General features: G+C 41.3%; 1 protein-coding gene across 9 annotated transcripts in view; it reads right to left on the bottom strand.

The window, feature by feature from the left end:
* Positions 1–14,237, bottom strand: part of R3HDM1 (R3H domain containing 1) — a 642,394-nt gene that overhangs the window by 438,787 nt on the left and 189,370 nt on the right. For all 9 annotated transcript variants that reach the window (XM_069225061.1, XM_069225063.1, XM_069225066.1 and 6 more), the window contains 2 exons: positions 895–1,003; positions 600–695 (listed from right to left, as the gene is read on the bottom strand). In XM_069225061.1, the coding sequence (XP_069081162.1) occupies positions 600–695; positions 895–1,003 (205 nt within the window). The remainder of the gene's footprint in view (positions 1–599; positions 696–894; positions 1,004–14,237) is intronic.

Raw genomic sequence — 14,237 nt, 5'->3', positions numbered from 1 at the left:
AGAGCTTAGGGCATTCTATTTTGTCTACTAATATACCTTCTAGCCTTTCTTCATGCTGGAAAATGTAAGCCAAGGCACTCAATCTCAGTTGAAAATTCAAAAAGGTGACTAACACCATGTCGAACATGTTTCAAATTGAAGATCAACTGTTTCATCAACACAATTTCTAAAATTAGCAATGCTATTTCATCGCTCAATTGGAAGAATTCTTTTTTTCAAATTGCAAAATGAAAAACAAATTCACTTATAATTTTATGGTCCTCTTTTATGGTTATCCCCTTTTCACGATGAGCATGTGCATACAAAAGTGTGCCACCCGTGCAGTATAGCAACAAGGCCTCTTAAGTTGTTCAACAATCACCAAGCTCAAACTGGAAAGTAACAATAATGCAAAATACCCAACACACTGTCAGAGTAACATTAACCTCTAAAATCTCACTCCAAATGCATAAGACATTTTGCACGAAATATTAGATTATATAAAAGATCTGTGTAAGGTTTCTAAGTACGATCAAGAGCAGGTGTTGATTATTTTTTATTCATATGCATGCAATAACACAGCTGAGGTGATGGGGAGAATAAAGTCACAGTATACCTACATCTTGTGCAAATATTCGTTCTCGAGCTCTCTGATACTCTTCCTCTCGTTCTTCTATAGATTTACTTCTTCTGTCATCTTTTAATCGCATCCGCATCTAGGGCCAAAGTAGTGTTTTGAGACCCATTTCAAGTATAACTTTACAGTTTAGAAAGGCTTGATGTTACTCTATATAGTATTCCCGACTGTGCCTATCTGACAACGAGGTTTCCTAATTTTCATGTAATATCTTTCTTTTTATTTTTCAAAACTAATAAACATTTTAACTATAGAACTGCTTGATGTTATAAACTTACTTGGGCATCATCTTTATCCAAACTAGAGCTGTCCCTTTTGAGGATGTATCTTTTCTGAAAGTCAACTCCTTTGTCATCCTTTACATGCTCACAAAACTTCTGATCAGGTCTACAAAAATGTAAAGCAAAATATTTTTAACAAAATGAATGCATTTTTTACCTGGTGCTTACAAGTTAATATTAAAAAGAAACTAAAAAGAAAAACCATTTAATTTATACGTGGTCATGTTCCACATAAAGGGTAACAAAATGCACATTGCCCGTTTAAGGAAACTGCATGTAAAAATATTGGACTGTGAGGAAACAACATGTGTGTCCCTTCATACATATAGCACTACATTACACAATACCCACTACTGGGAGGATTTAAAATCTTTACATACTGATAGAGTGACAGTCCTGGGATGTACACTCATTTAAAAAACATTTCACAATACTTTCACAGCTTTATATAGCATTAAAGCTGTTCTGACCACCATGTGTTTCGGAGGACTACAACTATTTAGTGAACACTGCAAAGGGTATGAGTAATTCATCTGACAGGCCTTTCTACAGCACATACAAATGCATATCTTCATAGGTTAATGAAAGGTCCTCTAACCAGCTTCAATAAGAATAAGCATTTGGACTACAAATAGGTCTGCTTATACAAGGTCAAGCTACTATAATAAGATAATGCTGAAGTGGCTGCCAGCATATTGTGAGGCTTGCACAAACCTAGAGACACATGGGGAGCACCTTGGAATGAGTTTTCTACTAAAGAAAAGCAATTCAAAGGTGTCCGACCATGCACATGAATGCATATGCATGCACTGTGAAACAAGGGAGGCAATTTCGACATTTTGATTTAGCAAACCAACATGGTTGACATGTTTTAGAATGGTACATTAAAAGTAAAAATGAATATGCAAGGGAGCACAAATTAGTAAGCACAAGTCCACAAGTCTGGTTGCACTTTGCAGCTGCAGAAAGAAAAATTAAACAAAATTTGAAAGTGGGGTGGGGGACCCAGGGAAGCAACAGGTGAGGAGGAAAGATTTTAATATGAAGGGGCAGAGTACCAGTAAAAAAAAAAAAAAAGCATTTGCATTGCAATAGGTCTTGCATTTTCTTGAGTTAGAGCTAATGGCATTGTAAATTCATAACTGGACTTTACTTGCCACATAAATTGGTTAACCCTGCCTCATAATTTGGTCTTTTCTTGCCATATAATTCCAGTGGCACAGCATTTAAGTAAAGCACTTCCATTTATCTTCTTCCACTATATTAAAACATATACAATTATCAATTTGTCAGAAATAAACTTTTGGTATTAGAGTGTAATGCTCAAAACACCATACCAAAAATATTGGGACGGATTGGATGGTGAAAGGAAAGAGGGAGTCTGAAGTAAAGATAGAGAGGACAAGTGGCATATTAACAAGGTCATGGGTCTTGGAGCAATAAATGAAACAGTTGACTGGAATTTCGGTAGGAAACTACAGTAGTAATTAGAGTTCAGTAATGTCTGTATGTCTCTAGGCTATGGTGCCACTGCACCTGTTGCTCCATTGATAACTAGGCTTCAGGAGAGAAAGTGGATTAAACAGAAAAAGAGAAGCAAAAGTAATACAACAGACAAAAGGAAGAAAGAAAAGGGGTTGCAAAGAAAGAAAAGAAAGAACGAGAAAATGAAAACAATTAAGAAGAAATAGAGCAATCGTGAGAGACATAAGAAAAAGGGAGGGAAGCTAGTGAATGAAAGATAGAGGTAAAAATAATGAAAGAAGTGTGAAAAGAAAAAAATTTACATTAGAGAAAAAAAGATGGTGAGAGAAACGAGCAGCGAAAGAACCAGCACATGTATGTACTGACATTTCCCACAGACACAGAATGGGAAAACCACTTTGGCACTTCGGGTTCAAACAAGTAAAACGTGACTTGACAGATAAAGATACGAAAAACCCCAGAGAGAGGAAGGAAAAAATATCCTTAAAAAGAAAAAGTGAAAGGAGACATACCGAGTCAAAGGAAAGAGCAAATAAATAAAAAAAGACAAAGAAACAATGAAGGGAAAAGAAAAAAATAGCGAATGACTGAACGTCTGATGAAGAAAAAGAGGAATGAAACAAGGAAAGAAATAACCACGTTTTGGCGAGTTTGAAAGAGGAGGTAGCTAGAGGAAGAGGAAAATTACAAAAAAAGGGAAACTAGTTTAAAAAAAACAGTTGAAAGAAAGAGCGAATGTGGATTTTAGGAGCTGGAAAGAGAAAAGCGGGGGAGAAAGAAAGCATTGCGAAAGATAGGTGAAACAGACCCTCCCAAATAAAGATGGCAGCTAAGAATAGATTTAATTGGCTCCCCCCACATCCTCCAAAAGATGTCAGTGTGTGAAACAGCAGGGGGCACTGTAGAACAGCTACATGTGCATTAGCAGAGGTGTAAGTGAACCTCAATACAGCAATTTTGAGGAACATCAGATCATGATGGGGGGTATAGACAGAGTTAAGTCCCAGCCCAGTGCCAGAATAACAAAGGCAGAGGCAGAGGAATGAGAAAAGGCGTGCCATGTAATTCCTGGTATTGGAATAATGGAGCGCTGCAGGTTAGGGGTTAGGGTTGAGGTGCAGTGACAGAGTTGTATGTGGGCTGCTTTACTGGAATAGTAACGGGCACACAAGGTCTAAAGAGAGGTAAGTTAACGAAGCTATGTGTAGAACCTAGTATTAGCATGCCCGGGCTGCAGACTGTTAGCCTGGAGGTGCCCTCGTGAAGCTGTGATTGGAGCCCAGCATGTGAGTGGCATTGCCTTTGAAGCACAGAAGCGAGGAGTCCTGAGAAGAAATATGCAGTGAATGTTAAAATTGATGGATTCTGGCAGAGTTTTAGTGGTCTGCATTAATAGTGGTGGTGTATGTTAGACTTGAGGTGCCCTGGCTCAGCTGTGTTTTGCTCTTTTGGGTTCAGTTTTGCCTTGGCAGTGGGGCTGAATATTATAATTGAGCTGCTGTAATCGAACTGTATTTGAGCAGGGTAGTAAAGGAAGTGATCTTGCCTGGATAGAACTGAGGTGCACTGATGGCGGCCCGAGGTCCCAGTACTGGAAAAGCAAAGTGTACTGACTGTAAGAACTGAGGTGCTCTGGCAGACAGCATGTGTGGGATTCCTGACACGGCTAAGGGCTTGGAGCGTGTGAACTGAAGTGCACTGATGGAGATGCGAATATGCAGCAGAAGTGGGCACTGTCATAGGATTGCGGAGCCCTGGTAGAGCTGGGTGCCTAGGCTATAACCAATTACAAGCAATCCTCGGCAATCCTCCGCCCTTGCTCTCAGCTCCCCAAAGACAGGCACACTTGGTAAAGAAAATCTAAGCCAAGGAACAGCAGGAGCTAGGCAGCTGAGATAGGGTGCAGAGAGCTCACAAAGACCAAACATGACCAAGATAACAGCCTGATTTATATCCCTGTTTACAGATAAGCTCAAAGCAAGAATGCTCTGCAAATGAAAAGGAAAGCTTCCCTGGATAGAAGCAGGAAACAAAGTTTTTAAAAAAACAGGTCCCTTACAGACCAGAGAAACAGGACAAAGTAAACAGTAGTCGGTCCCTGCTCCCACACATAAGGAGGGACAAAGAGGCATGACTGACCACTAGCAAGCAAGGAATCTTAATTACACGAACACAAGAAAAATCCAGAAGCCCACAAAAGAAGTATACTTAAAAGTATGTAAGAGGTTGTATGCTTACGCTCGATCTAAAAAGGAACAGAGAAACAATGGTTGATGTGGGGGAGATGGAAACAGAAATAGAGGAGATTGGCAGAGATGTCAGCAAGAAAACTAGTGGGAGGCCAAGGAAAGACATGGACTACCATGTTATGGTTTCAAACCCCAACTTTCACTGAATCCAATGTCACACTGGACACCAACCTCTTTCTTCTAAAGACATTAAACCATTTGTGCTAAAAAGCACCCTCAGTACACCTGTTCAAGCACCAGTATTTCGGCATCTGGATGACTGAAATGCCCCAATCCACAACCTTCTGGACTCCACAATGGCATCCCTTAGGGGCATCCAAAAGGCTGCAGCACACCTCATCCAAGGCCTGAATAGATATGATCACATCACCCATATCCTAATGGTAGTCCACTTGCTGCACTTACTGACCTGTACCATCTTCAAAACCAGCTGCACCACTTACAAAGCTATCATGACCAGCACTGGTGTGTATGCTGCACACAAGCTCATTATCTCTAGTTGATCATGACAACTGCAGCCAGGACAATATCAGACTGATGACTAAGACATGTACAAAGGATTAAAGAAACAGTTGCAGACCTTCCCCACCTGTGCACCTGGGGTTGGGAACAACAATCTATCCATCAGGATCACCCTAACACTGCTCCAATTAGGAGAGTTGAAAACTCGCCTCTTCAAAGACCACTATATCACAATACATTAACCATCCACAAACAAGTTTACTCTCCTCTAACTCGTTGACTTTATTCTTGTTTCTGACAACGTGAGGCATTCTGCAACCTTTGGCTAAGTTCATTCTATAGAAATACCATATACAAGCATAAGCTATTTCCATATATCTATGAATCTATACCTATAAATTTCTGGTCTTTACGTCATCAGTCCAGTGTTTACTTTTCCATCGCCTTCAGTGACCACGCAAGTGTGTAATTAGAGCCTACTCACTCCTTGACAGCCTCCCAGCCCTCCAGCCTTACTCCTAAAAATATTGCCAAAGGCTCCTTGTACTAATGGAAATCCCATTAAAATGGATTAATATTTACATCCAAAAGACTGGTAAGACTGGAGAAGACAACTAAATAAGAATAGATGACCCTTTCTGCAGGACTGGAATAATGTTGGGAACTGAGCTATCTAGGTCCTTCAATGTCAGCAGAATATAATCTGCAAATTAAGTGCACCTTTTGCTCTGGCGTCCTAAATTTAATTCCCTGTATTTCTGGAAATTGCCTTCTCAGTTGAGAGCAAAGAAAAATGGGGGCAGCAGTTCCCCTGGTGAGATCAAAATCTCTTAAGCTCATCCGATTTATGAGCATTTTGAAATTCGGAGCTGTTTAACTTCCCAATACATATCTCTGAATCATTGTTATTTCTCTCAAGGGGTGCAAGTTTTGTTTTTGTTTTTTTATATTTGTTATGCTAGCTTCCTCTAATTCTTTTAATGGGTACCAGCTCTCACATTAAGCCAGTTTTAGGGATATAACTTCACCCTAACTACGTTTTTTGAAGATTCAACTTCGACTCCTATAGAATAACTTGTATAGGAGTATGTTCTATCTAATTTGTATTCTCAATGTGATTCCAATAAGATAGTCCACTCCCTATATTTGATCAATTCTGATGCTGACCTGTGGGTATGTGAAAAGAAAATGTAATGGATGTCTTTCTCTCTAAATATTGATAAAGCCCATATCTGAGAATTGTACATTAAGTTGGGATGACGTTCCTCCTCCTATTTATCTATCCAAAGGGAATCTGACAGTTACTGGTTCTTACACTACATTCAAATCCCCCAACTACATTAGGTAACCCACATCTTTCTTATCTAAGCCATCCATAAGGGTCTAATGGTATGGTATTCCTTATCTGAAATGGACTATAATCGTAAACAGGAGGGATTTATGAATTGCTACCATCTCATTAAACTGTCTTCATGCTGGAGTAAAAAAAAAAAAAGTGGTTTGAACATAGTGTGTCTCATTAGCAGCTAGGTGTCTTGATACATATTATATCCGGGGATTCTATCATGACCATTCCAAATATTTGTGTCTTTTGACAGGGGTATTTAGTGCTCTAACACTCCATGTGCTAATGCTTATCAGTGGCCAACAGAATAATTTTTTGTTGTATGACCTTCTGCATTGGAACATACAAAATAAACATGACTAATTTCATCCTGTGTCACTACTTATGCCCACTGACTGCTGGGGAGCCTGCCTCACTTTTTATGTCTTGTATCTCAAATGGAGATTTCAATGTAAACCAACATTTGCCACTTACAAATCATAAGGTTAGGAATAACACTTGTGTAGATAACTAAGTCAGCTCCTATTTAGCTAACGCTTTCCTGTCCTCAACTTCTCGTCCCCCACCCAATTCCACTTCAAGGATATTACCCGACCTATCTGGTTGGCCATCTTGTATATGCAGATGCATTTCGAGCTTCCTCTCTGCTCCTTTACATAGCCAATAAGCTGGGCATATGCAATCTCTTTCTCTATGCCTCTGCCTCTACTGCTGCTTTGAAGCTGCACTCAACGACTTCCTGCTGGTTTGTGATATTTTGTGTCGTCTTACCCACCCTTCTTGCCTTGGTTCTTCTGTTATCCCAAAAATCTGCTATTGTTTTTGTTCTTCTCATTCTCCATGACAGAGTAACCAGCAGTGCAGTGGGAAACATCCGCCAGTATTTAATTTGTCTACTCCTCAGCTCCTGGATAATATCCTAATCACCCTTCATTTGTTAAGAGTGTTTTGCACAACAACAAAAAAACGAGAACATCAGCATCTCACACTTGACAAAGTCTACAGCACGCGAGTCTGACCACTCTTAGTATTTTCATCTTTGGTTCTGGAGGATGCAAGATTAGCCAAGTTATTGCTTGGTCTGGTGCCAGGTTCCGGGCAACCAGGCCTTTTTTGTGTGTGTGGCCTATATTGACATCCCCCAGATGACTATCCCCCAAGATGTTTTTCAATAGTTGACTGCAGAAGGCAGTTATGTCTATGTATTGCACTGACTTCCTGATGCTTTGGGTCCTCATATTGTTCCAACAGGATCTGTCCACCAGGCATCTTATTTATCTTTCGTTTGATTTAATTCCCCAGCAAGTACTATTGCAATTGCTCTGGTCTCTTCCTTCTAAATTTTGTAGTGTGTTTATGTTGTCCTCCAATCACTTGGATGTCTCTCGATACAGCTGTTAGAGTGGCTTTTGTTTCTTCTGTGCCTCCTGAAGTTCACCTGTTCGTGTTTTGCACAATCTTCCCTAAATGTGTGCCAGACAACACATTAGATCATCTTTTGTTAGCGGTTGCTGTGCGGTTTGTTTGAGATTCAGCAGTGCTACACCTCTTGCTGTCCACAGTAGCTTGCTTGATGTTTGTTGGTTTGGGTGTACTCTCCACTCCCTCTCAGCTGGATTTCAGGTCATGCTAGGTTAAACCTGCTTCTGCCCTTTGAATCCCTTTTACTGGTTGGGTCAGACTTATGAGGTGGTTATCACATCTCTGTCAGTGGTGAGCTTTTTGATTATGACAGGGGTCAGTCTTCAAATTTCACTTTCATTTGAGGTTCTATCTTTTTATCCCTACGTTTTCGGTCCTTGTGGCAATGGGTGCATCATGTCTGTGCTTCTCTGATCATTTATTGTTTATAGTTTGATCAGGACTACACACATCAATTCCCCAAGTTATGGGTGTCTAGGAAATGGATGATTAGGGTGAGATTCCCATTCTACTGTATTAGCTATGAATCTGCCCTTCCCATGCACTATTTGGTGGATTTGAATAACACTATATTCTTTATTATAGACTATATTTCTCATTATGGTTTTATTATTTAGTTGGAATCACATTGCTCATCACCTCTTTATACATATTGGCACCATATCAGGGATGCTCTGTCTGGGTTTTTCTTAATTAGTGTTCACTTGCCTGTTTTATTGCCATTTTTACCTCGCTTTGGTTCACTCTGGCGGTTCTAGCCAGACTTACTCTTTAGCATTCTCACTAGCATGGCTGCCAAGGTAAAAGAGTGCCCATTCAGATCTCTTTTGTGCGAGGGTGCTGCATTCTTCTGGTCACACCAATATTGCAGGCCGAAGACGACAATTGCTTCATCCCCTTCGATCAGGCATTTCTGCATGTGACCTGAATTGGCAGGTCTATGGAGCCATTGTTGAGTCAGCTCAGCTTCCTTTTTAACACTTTTTATAGGCAGGAGGCTTTCTTTATTTCCATTTGTTAAAGTGTTCAGAGCTGAGAGCTCTCTTCTAGCTTGTCTTAATCACTCTGATCGTGGCCGCAAACCTCCCCTTCTTGAATAGATCCTTAAGGAACACTGATAAAACTGTATTGGTTTTTAAAACAAAATGGGTTACCTACCTGCAAGTATTTACCTTGTAAATAATAAAATTCTTGACCCACTACAAACTTTCATGCTGTAAATAACTGGTACTCAAATACTGCAGTACACAGTTTTAAAATGACCAAATACAGCACAGTAGTATTTATTTAGCAGCATATTCACCACACTGAAAATACCCAAACCTCAGCCAATGAGGTGGAGGTGCTGAGCAATACACTTCCATAAGAGGGCATCAAAGTTCATATTTCTTAGCACACCACTGAAGGGAGAACTGAATAAAAGAAGCCTCTGACGGAGAAGGAGGGAGAGTTGCATGTGACTATGAAAGATAATGATGCTGGAGAACTATATTTACATTCAAATGAAGCATTCCTTACCCAGAAGTCGAAGTTTCATACAGTCATACGTTTGAATCAAAACAGCAAGCAGTAACCACATAAGAACTGTCAATTGGGAAACAGGCTCATCTACAATGAAACTGCTAAGCCCAAAGAAGAAAAAGCCACTGCATTCATGATAGACAGGAGGGTCTGGTGAATGTGTGCTTGGTTTACCAAGACAAGAGGCTCAACAGATTTTGATGAATGGCACCCCACCGTACCATGCTGTTGTAGAGGGCATGCTGCTTGTCAATGGAGCAGCCATTTGCTATCCGATTAGGCACTTTGCCTTTCTGTGGAATAAGATATTGCAGGCAGAGGTAAATCGTAAATTGTGTTATGGTTTGCCCTGTAATAAGTGTGTAATTGTCCTCAGAGGGAAAGACTCAAGTTCTAAAAAACAATCTTGTCCTATCAGACTAATTCCACAGCTCTTTTGTTCATCACATCAAGATCTTCATCCTGTAAAATATAGATATGGTTGTCGTGGGTAACAATAGGGAAACAAGAGGAATGGGAGGCGACAACACCTGGAAGGGAAGGAAGTAGTAGCATTGAGAATTTGATGGACCCAACTGTTCAAGGCAATGGACTGCCAAATGTTCCAAGAGAAAAAACACCCTGACTTCTACAAGCCACAAGTGCTCCCTCAAGTGTGGATTAAGAGGTTTTGGGGACGCTGGGGAGGACGTGGACTGTTCCTAACCTCAGCAACCTTTGTAGCCACCATGGCTCCTGTGAAACTACTCATTTAGCTAATTCACTGGCTCTGAGGCCTAGCACTTCTGGAAAGGACAGGCCCCAAAAATATTCCCTGAATGATCAGTTTCATCAGCAATGCCAGAAAGCAGAGGAAGCCAGCCCCAAACACTGAGCCATATAAACAAATGAGCCATTGAAGGCCAAGACTAAGATTCACCTGGAACTCTCCTGAACGACCTGCAGAAAACAACTAGACCTAGCACTTGATGGAGACAGAAGAGACTATGGACCACGGCACCAAATCCATGACATCCAGGTAAAAGCGGAGAATCTGTTTGCCCCCACCATGCCGATAATGCAAAACTTCCTCAAAAACGACAGGAAGTTGGTTCGGGATGATTGAAACCACCATTTATGCAATATTCATTAGGCAATGGGAGCAACAGGCTTTGAGGCAGGCTTGTGGAGCATATGCTAAAGCTTCTTTTATTACTGCCGCAATCCTTTTTTGGATCCCTATTAGTAGGAGTAGAAGGAAACGATTGAGGGTTCTACTTAGAATAAGAAACAGCCTGCTCCATAGAGCTCTCCTGGGGAGTGTCATCCAAATTCTGGACCCTCAAGAGCTGGATGACAGTGGTAGGTGGCTTGAAAGTTCACCACAGGGGAAGGTGCTGGTGTGATCCACATCACCAAGACAGAAACCATCATCATTGTTGACCCCTTACCAGCTGAGGCTTTTCACACCACTGCTAAGCCATTTTTTGGCTGTTTGGGGTAATTTGTGCTTTAGCCTCCATAGGTTTTTCCCCACATGAGACTTCCATGCCAAAATAGCATACTTTTTCCCCCCCCCAACATCAGGAGGATTCTAAAGGAACCCAGGGTCAGTCCACTGGTGGAGACTGAGAAAGACAAAAAAACAAAGCTACACTTTTTGGGGGTGGGTAGGGGGGTTTGCTGAGAAAAATGGGAATAAAGTGCTCACAAAAAAGTTTGTATTCTTTCCTAAAAAGGACATCAACAAATGGCTTGCGGTGCTATTGTCACCATCTTTTCCGCTTTCAGGCACATGCAGAGCTGCATCAATTTATTTATCACAGTTCTGGCACTTTTCTGAACAGGAGCTCATTTTTCCTAATTTTCTGTGCTTTCAACCTGCTTCTAGTTTGTGGTGGAACCTTGTATGAAACCCATGGGTGATACTGGAAAGCTGTACATTTCTCAAAGTATACAAAAATTCTGAATTAAGCAAGGGTTCATTTGTGTAGAATTCTCAATGTTTTAGCAGAGAAAGTAACTGTTGAAAAAACAATTGAAAATGAGTAGGAAAAAACAGCCATTTGCAACAATGTTTTCATATGCACCTTCTTGTCTCAATGGCTGGTTTACAAAAGTAAAATACTGTTACGTCCAATTAGAATCTTCAGGTCATGGGAATATGTAGGGTTTGTAGTTTCTCCAAGAACTTGAGAGAGAGCGAGACAAAAACTGACTTGCACCTTGCAATGGTTTTAACTCCACACAGAGTGTAGAGCAATTGATATAAGATGTAAAGAGTGAAAAATGGGTATGAAGGTAACATGTATTTTCGAAACATACATTAGATAAAGAGTTTAGGAGCAGTGGTTATTTGTACATCTCTGAATTTAGGAATACCCATACTAACGTGATTTAGATGGCATTTTGTATATACAATTGGAAAGTATCAATTCAAAGAGAAATCGAACTGTTAACAACAAATTCGCTACTATTCTATGTCCCCACATTTCTCGTGATGAAAATGGTACCTCACTTGTGTTGTTGTGCCTAGCGCCTGCTACATAATACAACCCAAAACGTGACCTAGACACATAATATTGTACCTGGCAAAATTCATGCTTTAACAACGTGGGTAGCTGTGGATTTTCAGCCCTAGATCAGCCACCACGCAGGAAAGATTAAAACATCAAGACATTTCTGAAACTAGACACCGGAGGGTGTCCAGAGTGCATTGGTTTGTGTGAGTATAACACACTGTCCTCACATTTCTATGTATCTACATGGAGCCACAAATGTCCTACCAACCAGCGTTCCCCAAACGTTTCAAATATAAATAGTACCACATTTGTGTGTATGGGCCTAGTGCCCGCAACAGGAAGGGGCCCAAATCACAATGTGGGGATATCAACATTACCTGTAAAAAAAATTTTTTAAAACAAAGACACGATTTGGCAATGGCGGTTGCCGCAATTGTGGGTCTGGGTTCGGCAGCCTCCCAGGGAAACCTATCAAACCCAGACATTTCTGACAACTAGACAATGGGGGGAGCCCAAAGAGGTCTTCCTCGCATGGATTCCTCAATTGTTTCTTATCCACATTGCCCAGAAAACCAAAAAATTTGGCAGAATTTCCACATTTTCTGTACATTTCTATGACGCAACCTTGTGGAATCTGCAGGCTTATACAAAATTCCTATCACACAGCATTACCACACTGGTTCTGATAAAAATGCTACCCCACCAGCATCGGAGCTGCTGTTGGAAGTTCAGTTGGGGCCAGACTGCGTATTGGTGGCACAGAGCACTCCAGCTTCCTGTTCACCATGTCTAACTTGCTCTCCCCATTAGGTGGTGGACACACTGATGCCAGAGAATTAGCCCTCTTCCAGATTGTGGAGACCGTGATTGAGTCAGTGATGGAGGTGTCCGGGGGGGGTGGGGGGGGGTTAAGTATGGAGTGCCTATGCTTTTCTCCATGGGTGGAGTAACAGCCTTGGTAGTATCTGGTACTTTGAAGTCTTACCTTACCAGGTCTAACATACTTGACAGCATCAGAAGACAATGACTCCTTCTCTGAGATGCAAATAAGGTTTCCTGCAAGAAACAATATGCTCCTGTTCTTCCAGTTTGACAACATAGGTATCTGCTGTATGTTTCACCACAGCGTAGTACACCAAGATGTCATCCACCAGCGATGATCTCAATGGTTATTTGTCCACGCATTCCTCGGTGAGTCAGTGTTGATGTCATGTGCATCCTCAGAGAAGTCTGCATCGAATATAAGCCCTCCGGGTACGAACCACTGTCAAATGTAAGACTTCCACTACATTTTCTGCAGGCTCGGGTTTTGCCAAGGTACTCTAACTTGGTTCTTCAGCTGCATTATTGACTGAGCCTAAGTGAGATCTTGTACCCCTTCAAGGAGTCGAAAAACTCCATCTTGATGAGGGCCTTCATTTCAGCCTCAAGGTGCCTTTTCTGTCAATCAACACCTAGTGCTTTCTTTTTCCATCAACATTGACCACTGATGCTGCCTTTTTCGGTACCTAAGTGCCTGCCTCTTGGCCCAATTCCTCCCTTCGATGATTTGAACGCCATTCAGAGTCTTGGTCAGGTCTGGGAGTATGCTTCCTGCTGTATCTTTTTTCTTAGATCTTAGGGGTAGCTGTTTTGGCACCTGGTTTACCTTTGAAGTTAAGGTAGACTCCTGCTTTCTGGAGTCTGACCCCCTTCGGCTCAGTCCCTCGTCTCTAGTGAGTGGTCATTTGGTAAGCACACTTTGCAAACTTGATGGTTATCCTTCAGCGCAAACTTGTGGTGGCATTTGGGGCAGAACCTGAATGGTGTATGCTTCTTGAACCAAACAAAGTTAGTTATCTTTCGTAACACCTAATTTGGTAAAGACTATCTAACCACAGATTCTTTACTCTACAATATTCCCCAGGTGTCAGACTGGATCCATACTTTTTTTAGCAGTACCTCTGTACGTCAGTAGGTGGCGTCTTTCTGCTCAACATCAGCCACTCTGGAAGTGACATGCGTGGTGCCTACGTAAGTGTTACCGTGGCATGCAGACGTCAGTTCCTATGTGTGACTTTCTACGCCAGGAGCGCAAAGCCATGATGAAGACTAATGGCAGAGAAGGGAGGAGTGATCAGAAATCTTCACAGAGTCTCTACCATATAAGGCATTACCGAAGTTAAGTAACAAGTTAATCTGACAGACTTCTAGCCGCAGATTCCTTACCTTAGAATAGATACCAAAGTAATGACTCCCCGGAGCTGTGACAGCAAAACAGATTTAAACCAGGAGGCCCTGCAGCACAAAACATGCAAAGTGCCAGTCACACTGGACCTGAACAGACAGCAATGCTTGGTTAACATGTGTAGAGAT

This window comes from Pleurodeles waltl, chromosome 3_1 (genome assembly GCF_031143425.1).
Source record: "Pleurodeles waltl isolate 20211129_DDA chromosome 3_1, aPleWal1.hap1.20221129, whole genome shotgun sequence".
NCBI lineage: Eukaryota > Metazoa > Chordata > Amphibia > Caudata > Salamandridae > Pleurodeles > Pleurodeles waltl.
This window is presented reverse-complemented; position numbering and strand designations above follow the sequence as displayed.